Genomic DNA, 20,543 nt, shown 5'->3' on the forward strand with positions numbered 1-20,543 from the left:
GTCTGTTTAGCAGAAGTACATAAAGAACAACAAGTGTGCTCAGGAGCCCTATCTCACTCTCCCCTCTAACACCGGTTTGCCCAGTGCAGCCAAAAACTGGTTGCAGACAGCAGAGAAAAGCTAAAGAGGAGACAAGACCTTATTTTTGGAAACTCCTGAATCTATTCTTGATGCTCATATAACAGTGCTTGATTTGGAGGGAAATATTGGTGAAGGGCACAATTCAAAGTACTTGCTGTAATGCTCCTGTGTCTTTCGCCTTGCCATGTATGAAAGGTTCAAGGTGTTACTGTCTGGAGGATTCTCTGCTGCTGTCTTCTGTGAAGTTCTCTGGCCTTTAAGTAGGTTTGACTGAGCCCAGGTTAAACAAAGGAAATTAATTAAATGAGGTATGAAGGACACTCCCTGTATGGTGATGCCACATTACTGTTTCCACAGAACTTAAACAGAGAGCGTCCACCAGTCATAAGAATGTTTTCCTCTCCCACCAAAACATCAGAAATTTCATCAAATTGAGTAACAGAACTTACTTTTGTCATCATCGTAAGATCCTCCGGAGCTATTACTGTACCTCGATTCTAGTCGGGTATGTGCTCTGATTACATTACTGAACCTTCAAATACAAGAAAAATCTTCATTAAAAACACAGACTGACATTAAACATCTGGACTATATGCTTACTCTTCTAAAAAAGCATTTCCTTAAGCATGCACTTTTATACAGGAGTAGACAGCAATGTGAATGTAATGCTGTCTCTTTCCACAAAAGAAGATTTTTGCAGCCAGTTTCTGAGAAGTTCTAACAGTGTGCTCCTGTGTCACAAGCTTTTAAAGTTTAGCAGAGGGAAAATTCTTATGCTGCAAACGTGTGATTTTCTTGAAGCAATAAACTGTGGTAAGGCTGAACTGAGATATAAGCTGTTCACAGCTAGTATTTTGTCACGGCCCATGTTCATGGGTAAAATTCTGGCCACTTGCTAAAATAGTAACTGACTGAATAGTCCAAAGTCAAGCCCGCACAGGTATCAACCAGCAAAAGCTGCAGCAGATCACCCTTCAGTAGGAAAATTCAGCAACTGCCAGAGCAGATCTAGTAGAGGAGTTAAGGGATATGAGAGCCAGAACAAACTGTTCACAGCTGTCCTCAAATCTGCCACAGATCCACAATAAGCTAACTACTGGTTATCTCCTTTGGCTTCCTCCACCTCCTTGTGCTGTCAGTGTAATCAGGGCTGAGATGGAGTGAGAGCAGCCATACAGGAGATTCACACACCAGTGATGATGTAAAAACATCACTGTTTCAGCTAAGCTAGGAAATTAATTACAAATAACCGTGTTAAAACAACTATATCAAGCAAAACAAGACTGAGGGTTCTCTATGCAACATTCAATTCATTACTAATGTGCATACATATTATTGAAGGGTATTTAATTATACATCGACATATTATGCTGTTTTGAAAGCACATCTGTCTCATAATGGCACAATAAATTCATTGTGGACGAGACAAAAAGGCATCATGAGCCATCTTAATACTGCCATTTTCTCTCCTTCCAGATCTGATGTTCCTATATTTTAATAAATTCCCTTAATAAATGTGTACAAACTGACAAAAATTACTGACACATTTATCTGGCATAAAAAAGATAAAAGAAGAATAAAGTTAGGGAAAAAATTATGTAGAAATATGCAGAGATTAATTCTATCCTATATGAAACAAATGGAGAACACAGGTCATAGAAATTATTCAAGAGCAGGGCATTTTATATCATATTGTATCAACATAAAAACATAGATATCTTCTGATTAGCTTTGTATTATTTAAAAAATGCCCACATTTATGACAATAGTTTGTTTGCAATCTATTACCTTCTGTAAACATCATTTAATATGTCTTGACACATGAAGTCAATATTAATGGACATTCTAAGATTGACACATTGGTTTTGAAGTGCACATGCACTTACAGCTTCTAGTGTCTTTGATGACATAAATGCCAGCAATGAATTCAGGCGAATTATTTTATATTTTTTTCTGAGGAGTCTCTTGGCAGGAATCATAACAGCAATATCAGAACTTTGTAATCTTCCTTTCATTTTTATTGTATAGTCTCTGGCAGATTTGAATGCCAAAACCTTTTTGGAGTCACATTTAAAATTTACGTAAAAAAAGAAACCCTGAAAACACAGTTAGATTTAAGGTATAGTGGATGATGTTTGCTCAACTTATCTGCAAATGAGCTATAGAAAAATCTAACTTAAAACTGTATAGCCATAAACATTTATGTAAAGAATAATGAAAAAATAATCCAGAGGAAAATGGTTTTATCTTCCTTGTAAGTACGCTTCTAGTGCCTATCCTGAAAACCATAATTATAAGCCAAATTGTCTTCACTATCAGTTTGAAACCTTACTTAGTACTGAATGCCATTTTTTGCTTGCATTTAAATCAGCAGACATAACTAACCTGACAAAATGATACTCACATTTATAATATGCAGAAGGCAAGCAAGTTCTGAAGTACAGAAAAGCTTGCTCACATAATTGCCTCTATACCTCTAAGCCCTGAACCTATGGACAGTGGGTGGGTTGGACTACTGAAGTGATATTAGCGACTATCAGGAACAACAAACTAATGTACTACTAATGCATTTACTAACTAATGCTGTTAGAAGTCATTCAAAGTTCTCTTACAAAAATAAGAGGGTTTCAGTGAGAGAAGAAATAGGTATCTGTACTTGAGGATCTGATGGCCCTTAAGATTTGCGTTCATTCATCATTTGTCAGTATGTACTATAAGTAGCAAAAGACTAAATTGAATATATAATTTCTAAGCAAAATATTTTACAGAGCTTTCCTCTGTAAGACATTTTATCCAGACAAAGGAGGTGTCCTTGCAATCATGGATACAAATCTGCATACTAAATTTTACTCACTGTCCATGAAATGAAAAAGTGTGATCGAACCTGATTTTTCATAAAGATTTTAGTAGTCATTGTTGGTATACACTCTTGATTTTCCTTCTCCTTTGTGGATAATTCCTACATAACCATGATCTACTTAGCACAATTAATTCAATGTAGGTTTAACAGCATTCCCCTGCAATGTATTATTAAACAACAGTCAGGAACTAGAATCATGTGAATAGCGCTTTTTTTTTTAACTTTTACATAAGCTTATTTTAAAATGGTCTTACTGGGATAACGCCACTTAGCATCAGTCTGAGCATCAGAGTTCCTCACCAAACAATACAGAACTTTGCCCAACATCTCACCCTTAGCCTAGGAAAACACATACATTTTGGAGGGGAAAAAAAACAAAACACGAACCTTTCATCAGTCTCTTTCACCATTCTGTTCTCCTCTACATCAGGAAAACTATCCTGGCCAGCTACAACAGTGTTACTGCTAGACGTGGTTCCTGTATATGAGATGTCAATAAGAACACCTGTTACATACAGCAGACAGTATTTGCAAAGCAATAAAAGCCCGTAACTTAAATTTTTTTAGCAGACACAGTCAAAGCAATCATCTTGCAAGTACTTTGGTATATGAATGAACATTGTTACCTCTAGAGACCAGGACCTGCTTGCAAGGCTGAATGATGTGAAGTTTACATGCTTTGAGGGGTAGATTAACATAATGATGGTCTTCCACTCAAACTAAGCTCATTCTTGGGTGACATAACCTATTGTTTTTCAAGAATTTGGCAAAACATTGACAAGGCTAAATTTTGGGTTGAGTGTCTCTTAAGTATCTTTGACTACTGCAGCTTGGAAATGGCATTAGGCTTTTGAAAACAGAATTGCCACACAGTTGAGGCTCTCAGTTTTCAGGAAACTCGGCTGCTTTGGCATATCTGCTGTGATCACAGCATTCACCCAATCACAGAATCACGGTAGGGGTTGGAAGGGACCTCTGGAGATCATCTAGTCCAACCTCCCTGCTAGAGCAGGATCACCTAGAGCAGGTTGCACAGGATAGTGTCCAGGCAGGTTTTGAATATCTCCAGAGAAGGAGACTCCACAATCTCTGGGCAGCCTGTTCCAGTGCTCTGTCATTGATGATGACTTCCTGTTCTCAGAAACGAGTGGCAGAAGAACCACTTCACATGAGTTATCAACAGCCTCAAACATTAGTAGTATCCTATTAAAAAAGTTGAGAGAATTAAGCATATGTTTACAAAGCATATACAACATTAGGAATCAAAAAGAACTGTAATTTAGATGTGCAACCAGGCCTTGAAACTTGCACTTTATATATCCACAGATCTGAACGGGTGCAAAAGTAAGAGATTGTTTTTTCAAAGAGATGAAGACTCCAAAGAGCAGGACAGTGTAACTGAAAAGTATATTTAGGTCATACCAGAAGCTGCAGCTGAGGCTTTGTTACTGGCAGCAAAACGGTAAAATGGAGGATTATCGCAATGCTGGACTATTGGGTTCACTGGGTCGGTTTGCTGCAGCTCAAAAAGAAGCTCTTCCATTGTCTGAATAGTGTTATTGCGACATAGATATATTGCAACCTTTTTTATCTAGAGAAGAAAATAACAGTTATTAAACTCTGTTCAAAGTGAACTTTCAAAGAAATCCATACATGTTACACGGCAGTACTGAAAAGATCCGGAATGCAAATGTTACTCCTGGACAGACATCACAACCACACAACTGCACCCATCTTGTTCATACAGAAATAAAACTGCTCACTTTGATATCAAGATCATTTCCCCAGCAGAGTGAATCTGTGATCTAATTATCCCAAAGTTTTTGTTCACTATCCACAAATGAGCTATTTAGGTATATAACTATATAACATACACATATAAAAACTCCACCTGATTTTGTACCTATCATTTAAGGATATCAGCATTAACTCTGAATCACACCCAGGGATTTATAGTTTGAGTATGTGATTTCCATTGAAGATGAATCTTACTCTCTCGAATGGAGCAAACTTCTCAGTCAGAAAGCTATATCCACCCAAAATGTCATGCCTATGTTTCCAGATATGGTTGATGTGAAAGAGGTAGCTGTAGCCACAAAGAATAAGCCAGGCTCTGAGTAGCTACTTATATCTGTAATCAAAGTAATAGCGCATAGAAGAAAAGCAGAGCAATTATGTATACAGACTTCATGCATCCTGACTTGAAAAATCTCAGAATATAATTTATAGAAATTCTGGGAATTTCTATAAATCTTTTAATAAGACCTCAAATCTTATCGTATGCACCACAGCAATGAGGACTGTTGAGATACTGAGATCAAATTAGACTGAATTCTTGAGGGAAAAACCCTGATGACTATTAAAAGCAGAGACTCTCTCAGACTCAAAAACATTTGATTCATAAACTGCTGGAGCTGGGAGACTATATGGGGAAGCATCTCTCTGTGCTTTCCTTCTTATTTTTGAAGATGTCCCTAAATAGATGCTTATAGTGGAGCTACTACACTGAACTGCCTGTTGGCCTCGCCAAGTATTGCTGTTCTTATGCTCTTAAATACTTCCATTAAAATAACTTCCTGACTGCTGCTATTTCCCTCTTTTTTTCTCTCCTTTTCTTTTGCTTAAAGTAGAGAAAATGGACATATTCAAAGTCTCTTTTACTCTACTGTGCTAAAAATTTCCCAGGGACTTTCCAGATACAAATCCATCTCCTTTTCAAGGCTCATTTCTAGTTGGGCTCACAGTGCCACAGCTTCTTTCACCCCAGAAGGGGCCACATTCCCTTCACTAAGTCTTTGCTGAAGAGGTTTCTGAACTCTAAATATTCTAAGAAATCTTTCAGTAGATATGTGAAAGAAAGGACAGCTCAGCGATTTGCACTGGAGCACTGGGAAAAAATGCTTAAAGGAAACATAAGAGACAAAGCAATGAATTTAGCTGATTAGAAGAAAATTTAAAAATGTCAGTCAGTCATGCTTTCGGCTTGGACCCACACAGGCAGAACAGATGGCTGAAGGCCTGAAGCAGCTGGTAACTGCCCTGGGGCACAGAGGGCTCCAAAAGGAGATTGGTAAACTGGCAATCTTGCAACTGAGTGGTCTTTTGAGCCCAGGTGAGTTGGAACAGTGCTGATAAACTGTTTCAATTATCTTTATTTGCTAATGTGTATGTATTATCTACACGATAATGGAAGACACATGTTTACGGTATCAGCAGTCTTGTGTAGTTAGCAGTTAGGTATGATTTCTTATCTGTAAACTCCAGGGCATTATCAAAACATTGAGCAGATGTGTGTGATAAGCCCATGTATTTTCCTACTCCAGACAAAGCTATCAGTTAAGGGATGACTCATAAGCACAGTCAGGCTTCCTACAGAAGTTGAAAACTTTTTCAGATTTTGCAAAATCCAAGAATCAGACTTTTAACTCAACATCACAAAACACAGACTAATGGGGTGCCAGAAAACACAGGAACCTTGTCAGCTGCCACCGCCAGTGAAGACGTGACTGTCTTGCTAACAGCTGCTGGAAGCCTGGGAGGGAGAGCAGGAAAGTTCCACAGGAAAATAGAAGATGTGGAGCAGATGAAGCTGGAGATGCCAAACCACACTGCTCTTGTGGAGTAAGAGGACTGTATTGTCCTGGAAGAGGGGACAGGACTGTGAGAGCCAAGGCAAGGGAGGATGGAAAGAATTTGAAGAAAGAAGAAGTGCTATGGGTGGGAAGGGGGTTTGAGGTAGGCTGCTCAGAGCTGTGGGATGACAACAGCTTTGGAAAAGGGATGTATTGAAAACTCTGGGTTGGCAAGTATGGGGGGTATGAGATATGTGAGGGGCTTCTGGGCAAGAGGCAACAGGGTTATCAGGCATTTCGAATCGGGCTACAGGTTTAGAAGTGAGACAAATACTCAGCACGGGACTACTCCTTCCTCTTAGAAGGAGGAAGCCCCTATTTCTTCTGTAAGCTGTCAGAAATACAACAGCCCTCATTTTGTCTCTTATCCCTGTGATTTCCACTTGTTCTCTGCCAGCATAGCTCCTCCTGATGGAGGCCACCTTTCGGCCTGATCCCAAGTCTGTCATACACTGTAGGGTCAGTCGGTTGGAAAGAACCTGGGAGGTTGCTCATTGAACTTCCTGCTCAAAGCACAGTTAACATTGAATGGAGAGCCTCTGTCACTCTCACAATTGATGGAAAGATCTTCATTACCCTCAAGATATTTGGGATCAACCCCCCCATATAAACCTGGAGTTTGTTCTTACAGCAACTCCACTTTCAAATCTTTCCTCTTTTGATTAGCTAGGCAACACTGACTTTGCATATATACGCACTGATTTGAGAATATAGAACAGTAAATCCCACAAATAAAAGGAAACCAACAGGATGTCTATGGTACAACAACAGTATCTTGAAAATTTTTACAGTCTTCTGTATTTCCTTTATTCTATTATGCATAGCAGTCATCATAAACACTTCAAGCACAGTATTAGTTCAGCAACTGTTAATGAAGTATGTTTATGAGGCTTTGTAGGTAAGTCTGATCACATTAATAGTAATTTCAAATTTATTTCAGGGAAATCAATAGAAACTAGACTAACTAATAGTTTAAACTAACTAATATAGAAAATAGACTAACTAATAAAACAGCATATTGTAATTGTGCTGGAAAATTTACTAAATTTAGGTTCTGTTTCACCCAGCAACTGAGCAATAAGGAACATGGGAATGGGACTATCTTGCTTTTCTCAGACAGTCCTGATTTTATTTTAACTTGAATAACAACAATATCCTGCACAGTTTGACTTGCACATTGCAGGAACAGTTATATAATTCATGACAGTCATGCAAAGGAGCTTGTAAAGGTTAGCTATCTTGTGTCTCTTGAGATGTCCTACAGAAAGCCTTAGTCCACTAAAAGAGAAGAGAACACAGCACTTTCTCAAAACTACATGCTTTTTCAGAAGGAACACCTAAATCTTTACAACAAACAAATAAAATCATAGCATGTTATGTCCCATTCATGATACAATATCCATTATTTAAAGGACTTTCAAAATTTAACTAATAGCTTTGTAAACTAATTGGTTACTGAGAAAAATTATAAGCATTTAGTATTTTTACTTCTCTCCATTTTTCATGCAAGTTATTTAACCTCTGAACAGCCATTCTGTCTTTTTAATAAAAATTTAAATATATATATAAATTGCATATTTTTATGCAATTCTGACATGAGAAAATATTTCTGATATTTTTTCTCATTCATTCTAGCAATTTATGGCCAGTCCCTGTTACTGGCCCCTTACACAGACATGCAAAGTTGCTCTTTGCTTGAGAGGAGCCCACCTCTCGCTTGAAATGAGGTGTGGTCCACTGGTGGAGACTGAGATTCCCACTACTCAACTCCTTTCTTGAATTTCAGTTTCTTGGCTCATTTATTCCCACAATTTAATTTTGTACAGTGTGCTAGGGAATATGTTGGTACTTCTTATTTTTGAAATATAAATTAATTTTCAGTGGGTGATAGCTGTTTTCTTCATTAAAACCTACGCAACCAATAGTAAATAAAATAAAGTACAAACACTTACATACGGTAAAAGGATGGTATCACTGCTAACACCACACAAACTAATGAGAAATTGCAGTGTTATCCTAAGGTTGTTACTCCATTTTTCATTGTTGGCCAAAGCATTCCAGACATTTTCCATCTCTGGTCCAGGAATTTCATCTCCATACTGCAAAGGATCATAGGCATACATTTCTTGAAATATGCAGACCTCCAAACTAAGGCATGCTCTTTTAGAGCATTTTCTCATGCAAAACCAACAGTAAAATGCTGTAAAAAGTGACAAAACAGTATTTTCAAGAGCTACCTGACAGACTTCACAGCATAAATTCTACTTAAAAGTACGTAGGTTCAGATCCACAGAAGGACTTATATCACACAAAGAAAAGTCTTTCAGGAATGTGAATTCAAAAGGTGATCCTAAAATTAAGCATTTAATTTGGTTTCATCTTTACAGTTGTTCAAGCAACTGAAGTTCTGTTTCTGCATGTCCTAAGTAAAGGACTGTTTCTCCACGTACCGAAGTGCTTCAGCCATCGCAGTAGTGAACAACTCAGCAGTTCTCTCCTTAGTAAATCCTAGCAGAATTAAGCATTAGGCATCCCTTTGCTTTCACATTGGTAACAAGTAGCTTTTGCTCTCTTTTGCCAGACACAGTTATAGGAATGATTCCCTTTTGTCCAGTCATTTAAATGGTTAGTGCATGCATCCAGGATGTGGGAGTCCAGAATTGAAGCTGTTCTGTTTCCTATGTAAAATCTTTGGCTCCCACTTTGAGAAGACTATTCAGACTGACATTCTGCTAGGAGAGGAGTGGCAATCTCCAGGTCATGCTATTCTACCAAAAAATATTTAATATATATTAGCTACATCTACACTGCCACTGGCACCTACATCTACTGTCATCTACATTGGCACTTGCAGGGCCAGTCCCTTTATCACACATACAGCCTCAAAGCTGTATCAATATGGTTTGAAGAAAGCATACTTGTTCTCTGTGGAAAAAAACTTTGTGTGGATTTGGAAGCAACTTGCTCCAAGGACTGCTGCTGCTAGGCAGTAAAGGTGAGATTGCATCACATCTGTTTTCAACCCATAAAATTCCTCTGAGAATATCCTAGAGACTCCGTACCATCAGAGAATATAAGAGCCAGTATCATGCCCTGGATATGCAACAAGTATCAAAAACACATTCCGATGGGCTGAAGCACAGCCCCCACATTACTTCAGACATGCTCATATGACAAAATACACATAAAATAATAATTATGTTTTACTTACAGGGCCTCAACATGAGGCAAGATCTAGAATCAACGGCTATGTAGCATGGATACAGACATTCTGCTTGAGAGAGGATTAACCCTGAGCAGGATAGGAAAGATGAACCACTGTGTCTCATATGACATAGGTACCAGGCATCACTTCCTGGAGTTTATGTATTTAGTGGTTTAGACATATGACCTCAATCTGGCAAAAGCAGTGCCAGAACAGGCAAGGCACGCTAGTGTAGCAGCCTGCACCTCAGCAAAGAGAAGGAAAAGATGGTTTCCCAGTACCTTCTCCATTGGCTGCTTATGCATTTTACATGAAAAAGTAATTGGCAAAAAAAGAATCCTTGGTCCTGTATCAGGACCTGGGATGTAAAATACCTTCCCTTTTACAAAAGAATGCTTTAATTAGCACCTTAGAAATGTATTTTTTTTTTTCCTTTTCTCTCTCTCAAAGAATATTTAAGTGTTTCCTAGAAAGCAGAAGACCTTCAGTAGGACAAATTCCAGGTGCTCATTCTCACTCCCAAATAAACTTTCATCTGCTGCCAGGAGGTGACAAAGGAGGGAACGGAATTTAGTTCCTCTATAACTAATTCTTAATGCTCTCACTATTAAGATTTTTTGTTTGACTGGGTTTTTTTTGTTGGTTTGTTTTTTTTTAGGGTCAAACACTTTTCTTCGTTCATGTTCTGAAAGAGAACAGTTTTAGCATTATCCTTAAAAAGTGAAGGAACTTCTTCAAAAAGAAGGTTGTCTGATGAGTATAGATTGTTCCAGTGTAAAAATTCTGGTATCAGAGGGAAGAAAGCTAAGTACCTTTTGCTTAAGAAACATGTTTGAATATTTCAGAAATTGTTTTACACGTGTTGGTTTTGTTTGTTTTGCTTTTTTACCTTGGCTGTCATATACATGAGATTATTGAGAACCAGTGAGGTGGCCTCAGGAGAGCCCCAGCCATTGCCTTTTAGTCCACTTGTGACTGTTACTTCTCCATCCTTGTCCTTCAGTTCATCTTCTGGAGTGGTAGGGCTTGAACCAGGGAGGAGCAGTCTGTTGTCTACAAGTTCAATATTATGAAGCCATGGTAGCAGATAGGTAAGCATGATCTGTCTTCCATTCGGATGTGTTGTTGGAAATCGTTGGCTTACCTCTAAAATAGTAAAAGTTGAGATCGACAACATGTTAGTTTATGAAGGCAACCTTAAATACACAGTTTAAATCAGATTTCTGACATGTTTTAGACCACTTGGTGGTTTTTACCTTGCAAACCACAAGCATACAAAAGCATGTACTTGAGCTTCCTGAAGAGAAACATTAATTTAATGGTCAATAATAGCAAACAATTGGTCAGGTCTTCTGTCTAAAATAGCTAACACAGTTTGGGCTTAGAAACAGAAAATTACCCCTTGTTACTGTGCCATATTATGTATTACGTGAAATGGATGTCAATAAAGAAGCAAAAGGATAATTCACTGACCGGCTGTTATTCTAGAATTTCAAGAGCTTTTGGAGAATTACAATAAACATACAAAAGTGTTCTGCAGAATTACAAGTGCCCCATCAGCCTCCACGTTTCTAAGCTGTAGTTTAAATCTTAAGGCACTTATTATACCGAGTTTACAAAAACACTTTCATATATTATAGGTCTTATTTCCTGTGGGGAGGCCTATAAAATTCAGTCAGCTGTCAGTCCAGGAATGCTGTATACAGGACTTTATACAGTTTATAAAAAAAGAACTGGCACTGTAGGGGAAAGGGATTTGGAAAATCTGGGATAAGAAATACAGTGACAGGCTTCCTGCCAAGGTGAAACACATTAGCTCTTTTTACCAGAATTATTCTGTCAAATCAGTCCAGTTAACATTTCCTTTCTTTCCTCACTGCCTGCTTTGTAAAAATCTTCAAGACATACACTATTCTCTCTCCTTATGATTCTAGATGTATAGAAAGGGGCTCTGATTTGGACTGTGTATCTGATTTCTTTTAAACAACATAGCCACTACAGCAATGCAAATAGATGGTAAGAGTAATAACGAACAACATTTGCTTTTATAAGATAAACAAGCCATCAGAATTTCCCTACATCAGTTATTTATAATTCATGGTATCTTGGGCACTAAGAAATGATTGATGTATTGCTCCTTTACCCTTTCTCCAGCCCCGACAGACTGAGTAAAAACAACAGAATGGGTTTTTTAAGAGCCAGTAAGAATTCCCACGATTACAGACATTGCATTCTGTTGTTAAAAAACCAGAGCAACACATTACATAGATTAAATCAGACAGATAAGTCTCAAAAAATTAATTGTTCTCAGGAATGGTCTCAGAGTGGGCATATTCTGAATGGTGCTCCTGCAGGTCTGATCCTTTAACATTTTTCTCAGTAACCCTGACAAAATGTGTTCTGACAAAATTAGAATGATACTAATGACTTGCAGATGTGGCAAATAACAGGAAGGTAGAGATCACTCATTCAGAGTGATTTGAATCATTGGTAAAACTGGACACAGGCAATCAATCTTCCCAAAGTTAAAGTCACATTTATATAAAATGAAGAATTCTATCCTTTCAAGTATCATTTATATAAATGTATGTATAAGAAGAATCCCTAAGCTTAGCACGAGAACCCATTATAGTAGAGTTTGCCAATGTCACTTTAACGTATACAGAGCCCTTGTAATTTCAAAGTTAGCCTAAGATGACATAAGTGGCACAGAATCCCCAACCAAGTGTTTTAAATAGCTATTCTGTACTTTGTTTAAGTACCTCTAGGAAATATATATCGCATTCCTAAATCTGATTTGACCTGAACCAGAATAAAACCAGGTCAAGCTAAATTTATAAACAGAATTGCTGTTCACAGGTAGAAATGTATTAGCACTCTACAACTGGCACAAAAATGTGAAGCAGATGATAGTAAGTCAAACAGATACAGGTACCTGAAAAAAGTGGAAGGGTAAGTTCAGGATACATCCTTGCTAGTTCGTATGAAAGAAGGGCAAGTGAGACACTGTAAAGAGGTGGCAACGGACCATGTGTACCATACAAGATACTGCCCGGTCTTTGCTCAGCTACCTTTTTTGAATAAACAAAAAGCTTTGATTCAAGGATCTATGAAAGAGAAAAAAAGAATGTAATGAGACGATAAACATTCATTAATTCAGGAAATGTCAGCATTTCAAGTTTAGATATCAGAGAATGATCCATGTGCTTTGGAGTACACTCTCCAAATTTGAAAGGCACCATAACTAATATTTTTCCATTAATTTTTATATAAATATTCCCATAAGTATTTATAGCCTAGACAAAACCGATTGTTTATTTTCAAAACAGAACTAAAAAGCAAATAAACAGTACTTTATAGGTTCACAAAAAACCGCACAAAGATAGGAGGACACGTGCATTTGGTTGTTTTTAAAAAAAGTAGCTGATACATGCCTGCATAAGTTGCATGGAAATTTCATAAATCTCTCTGTTGGTGTCAGATGCCTTGAACAGCACCAAGTTTAAAAGCGTCACTATATCAAAAGGATAGTTCCTAGAAGAATAAACAGTACATTTTTGTGAATGTTGGTGAGGAATGCAGATTATATTCACTTGGATTTACTCTGTAATACGGTCTAAAGAGAATGTCATCTTTCTTTTCTCTGTTCTACAACCAGAATATGGGAAAGGGAGCTTGAATGAATACATGCTGCTTGATCAAAGGGCCATCTGGTGAATGCGAAGAAAGAAGGGATTATTTATAATTACCTTAGACTAATTCTCAGGAATGCACTGCGTTACCCACAGAGAGGAATGCAATATCTGTGTCTATAACTGTCAATTCATTTTAATTTATAACATAAACTGTTTATAGAACAGGCCAACACCCATGAGAGAAGATGGGTAGCATGAAAATTTCCAGGGATAAAGTACTTCTTCTTAAGCCAAGCTGCAATTATAACAGTCCCTTTGGAGAAAAGGCGCTATCTCTGACATGAAAATTTCCAGATGTAAGACAGTTCTATCAAAATTGTTTTCAAAGTGTAAACACAAGGAATTGCTTTGAAAAGTCCATTACCTATAAAGTCAACATTAATGGTAAGGGTAAATATATTAAAGTGTTAGCCTAATGAGAATATTGCTAGAAAAGCAATTGCCATGTCACAATATTTGGATTTTCACTAAAAAAGTTTCTGCTTTTTCATGATGATTTGTAAATGCAGCTGATTCAATTATGAACCTTCAATTTCTCATCCTAGACGTGAGCTACTGTGCTCCTGGACGGCTGCAGAATGCCTGTTTGGATATTTTAGTGTTAAAAAATATGGCAAATACATGTGTGGCACGGGACACTCTTGGTAATTCCAAATACAGGCTGCAATGCACCCTCTACACCTGTCCCTTTGCCCTTCCACTAAGTTTAAAAAATAATAATAAAAAAGAAGTTAAGGGAAGTGGCTTCTTTGTTGAAGGACAGACATCAACAATGAGATACATTACTGCTCATTTTACAAGCAGTTTAAGCAGTGGCCTCTCTATACATGTTGATAGACAACAGAGGAGAAACTGTTAACAGCTTTCAAATATTAATAAAAATCCCCAACTTGATAGAAATTGGACTTTCCCTTCAAGGTAAATCATGGCGATCACACTCTCAATTTTTACTGTAGGTATGTGAAAGATTAACTTTTAGGACACAGTGGCAAAGGTAACACAATCTGAGGAAAAAGACTGGCTGAAAACCTGATATGTTTGTGTTCATTAAACAAAAAAACCCCGTCTTAAAAAAAAATTTGCAAAGACAAAATTCCATTCATATTTTTAAAATCTAAGTATGATGCAGTCCATAGTCTAGTTATTCCTGTAAGAACAAAATGTTTTTACAGATAAATTCTAAAATACTTGTTTTGATTTGCTACATCCCAAGTATTTCTCTGTTGAACTATGCTGATCACAGATTTTGCTAAATTATTTTTTATCAAAACTAAAATTTTCAGATTTTAATTAGGTGCAAATTATCTTCTTTTTTTAGACTATTAAAATTCTCTATAACTTTTGTCTTTTGTCTTCAGAAGATTAAAAAAAAAAAGGAGGGGAAAAATTTTCTGAAGACCTGCCACAAAAGCAATATTTATGTTTGTGTCTTCATGTAGCTTGTGCTTGCTTAGCATTAGGAGCAGTGATGATACCAGTCTACAGAAAAGGAACAGGTAACCAAATCAAATGAAAGCCAGTTAGAAAAAGGACAGAATAATTACTTTCAAGCTAATAACATTTAAAATGCTTTTTCTTTTATAAAGTGAATGAAAAACTATGCCAAATCTTTTGAAACTACATTTATGAGCTATGTTCAAATTTAAGTTTTGTGGTTATTTTGTGTCTTCCTGACAAAAATAGCATAAAAATGCCACAGATTTCAAATATGTGTATAGTAAGACCATCTTATATCAAGCACACCACTTTGTTTTAGAATCATGGGAAGAAAGTGATACAGTTCCTAAGAGTTGTTTGAGAGGATATAATGCAAGATTGTGACTAACTTACAACACAAGATGAACCTGCATTTTTCTTTATATTTGAAAGTGTAGATTAATAGATTAATTAATACCTGCTTCCACACACAGTTGCAATGGCTTTGAAACATCCAGAGGCAAGCTGGTATGAACCGGTATAACATCGATCGATAGCCCAGTTGAAGAGATTGATTTGATCAGGATTCAGTTCTAGCAACAGGACTACAACTTCACAGCCAAGCTGATGAACCTGAGCAAATAAATACATGTCAAAACATGATTGGTGAGATCAAATATATTCATTCTCTACAATTCTTAGAGTGACATAAGCAAAAAAAGGGGAAAATGTAGTATTCAAAATAAGTAAAAACAAATTGGAACATTTATCATAAATTTATTTTAGGAATAGTAGAGTTGAAATGTGACTCAGTTTTCAATACTCCTCACTTGAAGGAAAATTGTATGTATGAAGACTACATAAATGAAATAAATTTTCAAAAGAGGTTTCCAAAATTAAACATGGAATAAAGCAGAATCTTTGGAAAATCTAAGACACTTGTCCTTGGACAACTTCCATTTGTATTGGTTAACTGATTTGTTAACTGTTTATTTCCTACTTCATGTGAGTTTCATGAAGTGACACACTTTCATGTTTATCCTTCTCTTGACTAACAGAAGCAAGGCAGACAAAGGAAAATACCTTTTGCAAGCCTGGGGGTATGAAAACTTGTATGTTTAATCCAACCACATCAAGCAAACTAACAACTGTCCCTACAGACCTTGCATCACTTAATCCTGGTACCCCCACTGCTACAAACACATCACAACTAAGGCTCGGACTGTGCCTTTGTGATCCCTCAGTAGGGTATAGTACTGGAACACCAAACACTAATGCCTATTAATATTGTCACCAAATGCAGGTAACTACTTGTAAAGACTGCAAATAATATTTAACGTTAATGGAGTGGGTAGAATCCTTCTCATGTAAATCTGAACTAGTTGTATAGGCAATGCAGTTTAGTTATAGTCCTTCATTACCAATGATTAAGCATGAATTATAGTGATTAGCTTAGGGGAAACAAAATTCTCATATCATATCCAAATTTTGCATTTCAAGGAGAAAAGTTAAAAAAGGTAACTTTAGTCACCAGTTACTTTATGAGTGGTATATACTAAAGATCAATTAGACGTGGTGATATAATATTTGATAATGAAAACATGTGAGGAGGAAAAGTGTATCTTTTCCTTTCTCGTTCTGCGTGTTTCCTTCCCACACCCATAAGAATTTCTATTATACATATCACTTTCACATATCTTTATAGCTCCATCCCTACTAAAATTCCAAAATCCTAATTTCCAAAAGATTTTCTTTGTAGCTATCCCTTCTTTCTTCTAATTTGTCCAACCTTTTTTTCCTAATTAATTACCATTTCTACAGCATGTATTCTCTAGCTGCTCGACAAGCCTTTAGGCTTTACTGTCTGCATTTTTTTAGCAATCAGAGTCATCTGTGCTGGTATGAGACTTTTAGGGAGAACAGCAGGTCAAAGTGCAAGATAACACAAAGGGAAAGATCATTGTTCTCCCTCTCCACTTGATGTAAATCACCAATCATCTACTCCTCCTTAATCAAAGAGACAGTCCAATCAGCTATAAACACAGAAAGATGACTGGGTAGTTACAAAGTCAACAGAGAAATCCATCTTCACAGAAATGGAAGAGAAAATTTCAAGAACAATCTATTATATGTTCTTTAAAAAAAAATAAAATTCTTTCTTTCCTCTCCTGAATCATTTCGCCAGCATCTATGTTACCAAGCAGGAAAGGATTTTACATTCTCATTCCACAGAAACTTGAAGCAGGTGGGTGGAAGTACTCCAAATAGAAATACAAATATTTTTGAGCTCGTGCCATTTTCAACCTTTATCAGCAGATGAAAAACCCTAAATTTCTGATGCAAGCAACACTGAGCCATAAGGCAATTTCTTTAGATTATTTACCTATATTTTCATAAATAATAATTCTTTTACTGTTTAAATGCTTTTAAATTAATTACACTTTTGTATTAGAACCTTGCATAAAGCTATTGTTTCCTGATCAAAATAGAATGTATACAGTCATAGTTCTTACAGTCACATCTCTTTACTCACCCAGTACAGAATTAAAATTATTCATCAGTGATGCATCTTGGTGAGTACTTACACGTAAATCTTGACAAGCCAGAATGTTATCAAGCCATTTGTAAAGATATCCGTCAGGGGAAAGACCAACATTATCAAATACAGGTCCACAGCAGAGCACAGCTGACATGGCCTAAAAACACAAGGAACTTTCGTTAACACAAGGAAGTAACATGAATGAACCTTTCAGAATTATATCAGCCCAGCTCCAGGCTAACAGGACTGCCAGTTGGTTTTATTTCTGAGGGAACTATGGTGAAAATGGTAACAGCTGATTTTGGTAGAATTCAATAACTAGGTTGCTATAGATGTTACTGGATTTCACGATAATGCCGCGTTTAAGCATTTTGGCAGGAATATTACAGCCCAGTTTCCCCATTCTTCAACATATATTTTGTCATTTTACCCAATCTTTACAAATCAAGCTACAAAACCAATTAAAGTACACAGATTTTTTTATAGTATCTTTCTGCAAATTTTAAAATTGTTGCATACTAAGTGATGCAGCTTATGTAAGTACGTAAGTTATGATTTTCCCAGCTTTCTTATGTGGGTGAGTTGCAACTGATTTTGCTGCAAAAGTATTTTATTATTATTGAGCATGTGTCCAGGCAGGCGTGGGAGACAGTCCTGAGATGTGCATGTGATAGTGAACTGGCACTATATTTAATTTCAGAGCCTAATATCCTCTCACCGAATCTGATAACCTGTCAATGAACAGCTATGTAAAATTTTAAAATGCATTCTGGTTTTGAAAAGAATTAGTCTTGAAAAGCATCTACAAAGAAAAAAATTTAACTTCAGTGGCTCATACTGCTATATTCTATGATACCATTGTACACATACATATGAGCATACAAATTTGCATCAAGTATGCCAATTCAAATTTCTGTGAAATGAAGGGAAATAAACCCCACAATTACTTGTATTTTGACTGGAAAATTGCTGCTACTGATTTTGACAGTAAAACTTTAATACCTTTAATGCACAATACTGGTATCTTGTAATCTGATGATTTCTATCACTGTAACGGTCCAGCGGTGTGAACATAATACTGAAAGGTCCTGCCCACTGGCTGAATAAGATGAACAGGTGATGCCTCAAGCTCTGCTGAGGGAAGAGAAATCTCCTGTGGTGAACTAAGTGAGCAGAAATAGAAACAGTTGTGATTTGTTAATGTTAAATACACACTCATGTGGCAGAGATGATAACGTGAATTTCAAATTTCTATAAACAGGGAGTTTTTCTTAAATGTTCAGTATACACTTACTCCAATGTATCTAAGCTCCTTTTAACAATCTAATGTACTGAATAAGATGCATCTTATTTCTATGAACCTTCAGTTTTGAATTAATGTGTATTTATACAAATAAATACAACATGTACATGTACTGACTTCAGAAACAGCAAGCAAGAAACTAATTATAGAATCAGGCTTTTCACTGCTTCTTGCATGCCTTTAATGGTAAATATTTACTTGTTTTTTCCAATCCTTTAAATGCAAGCCCAAACATACATATATCTTATTCTAATACAGTAATAGGTAGGGACAAGAAATAAAAGAAACTTGGTGCCTGTTTGTTTATGACAAAGATGTGATATATTTTCTGAACAGCTAAAGTACCTGATCAAAAGAAAAATATCTATGAATTCTTAACCATGTGGAGAAACAAAAGAGAAATCTTTTAAACAATAGTTTTATTTCCCTGAAGCAAAACATGATGGCAGAGGCGGTATTACGTTTATTAAAGAGGATGGCAAACTAATACTGGCCAATTATTTTTCATCTATAAACTGTGCTAGAAGCCAATAAAGTCTAACTAGACAATACTAATACAGATCAATAGGAACAGTGGCTAAAGATGATAGATATTGACACAATAAACATTTGTTTGCCTGGCTTCATTAGTTACTGATATATTTTAAAGCTGTCTTGTTAGTAGCAAATACATCTCTTTCTAGAATTACGTACTGAATTATTGAAATGCAGCAGTTATTCTTGCATTCTCTCAAAACATACAACATGGCTGTTTCATTGTCGAAAATTCATGACAAAATTTGCACACTGGGAACTTACATGAAAACATTTATTCATTATTTATTCCCTTACTGTACTCTTTTGAATTCCTTCTTATTTGTTGCTACCAATGCTGTTATGTCCTAAATGACCTGGAGATAGCAGATTTACATAGATTGAGTAATCTCCAGACCTTATCTTCCAGTAATTACATGGACTTTAAAGCAGACTTTTTTTCCGCTAATGGAATTACATTACATTTCTGAAGTGATCTTGCAGTATATAAAAATCATGAAATCAATTGAAGAAATCTTTGCTGTACGACTGGAGTCAGGTAACATGGGACACAGTCTCAACACGTCAGGCAAGTTCTTCACTATATTTAATATTGTACAGTTTCTGCACCTACCTACATTTTTCAAGGCCTGTCTGAGTTTATGGAGAATCTGGCAATAAAGTCAAAGGGAAGCAAATAAGGCTTTATGTCAAAGAAATCGGGAGCCCCTAGAGGTCACAGACAATTTCTTTGCTGGGATTTTAAAAAGATGATTCTTATGCATGAATACTACAAGCTTCAACAAGCTTTACCATTTTTTTTCATTTGACTCTTCATAGACTTTTGAAGGCATTTTTGCCCACATTCCCCTTTCCATTTATTACATGACAATTCACAAGCAGTGAAAAAAGAAATAAAAAATTACTTTTCCAATACATATATTAAATGCAATTTCATAGTATGTTGAGATAATTTAGTACCATACCTGGAACACACTGAATCAAGTTGGCAATCATTGCGCTGAAATGTGCTCTCATATCCTTAAGGATTTCGACTTCTTTATCATTTTCAGCCTCTAGAAGCATGCGAGTCAGATCAACATACTCCAAGAACAAGGCTCCAAGGGCTAACGTATCTCTTTCTAAGGCTCCATTTGTACTAGCATAAAGGAAAGTTGTACATTAATATAGAGTAACAGTGTAGTTACACTACAGCTTTCTGAAGAAATGCATAAAAATCTCTGCATATCTGATAGATTACACAATTCTTCAAAGAACATACAGTGTTGTAAACACTGA

General features: G+C 36.4%; 1 protein-coding gene across 10 annotated transcripts in view; it reads right to left on the bottom strand.

The window, feature by feature from the left end:
• The window catches only part of FRY (FRY microtubule binding protein), a 254,495-nt gene that overhangs the window by 61,327 nt on the left and 172,625 nt on the right, over positions 1–20,543 (bottom strand). For all 10 annotated transcript variants that reach the window (XM_054807035.1, XM_054807025.1, XM_054806999.1 and 7 more), the window contains 11 exons: positions 20,231–20,403; positions 18,431–18,591; positions 17,475–17,585; positions 15,368–15,522; positions 13,213–13,312; positions 12,714–12,885; positions 10,668–10,924; positions 8,526–8,672; positions 4,364–4,532; positions 3,329–3,419; positions 531–613 (listed from right to left, as the gene is read on the bottom strand). In XM_054807035.1, coding sequence (XP_054663010.1) covers positions 531–613; positions 3,329–3,419; positions 4,364–4,532; positions 8,526–8,672; positions 10,668–10,924; positions 12,714–12,885; positions 13,213–13,312; positions 15,368–15,522; positions 17,475–17,585; positions 18,431–18,591; positions 20,231–20,403 — 1,619 coding nt within the window. The remainder of the gene's footprint in view (positions 1–530; positions 614–3,328; positions 3,420–4,363; positions 4,533–8,525; positions 8,673–10,667; positions 10,925–12,713; positions 12,886–13,212; positions 13,313–15,367; positions 15,523–17,474; positions 17,586–18,430; positions 18,592–20,230; positions 20,404–20,543) is intronic.

Source organism: Grus americana, chromosome 1 (genome assembly GCF_028858705.1).
Source record: "Grus americana isolate bGruAme1 chromosome 1, bGruAme1.mat, whole genome shotgun sequence".
NCBI lineage: Eukaryota > Metazoa > Chordata > Aves > Gruiformes > Gruidae > Grus > Grus americana.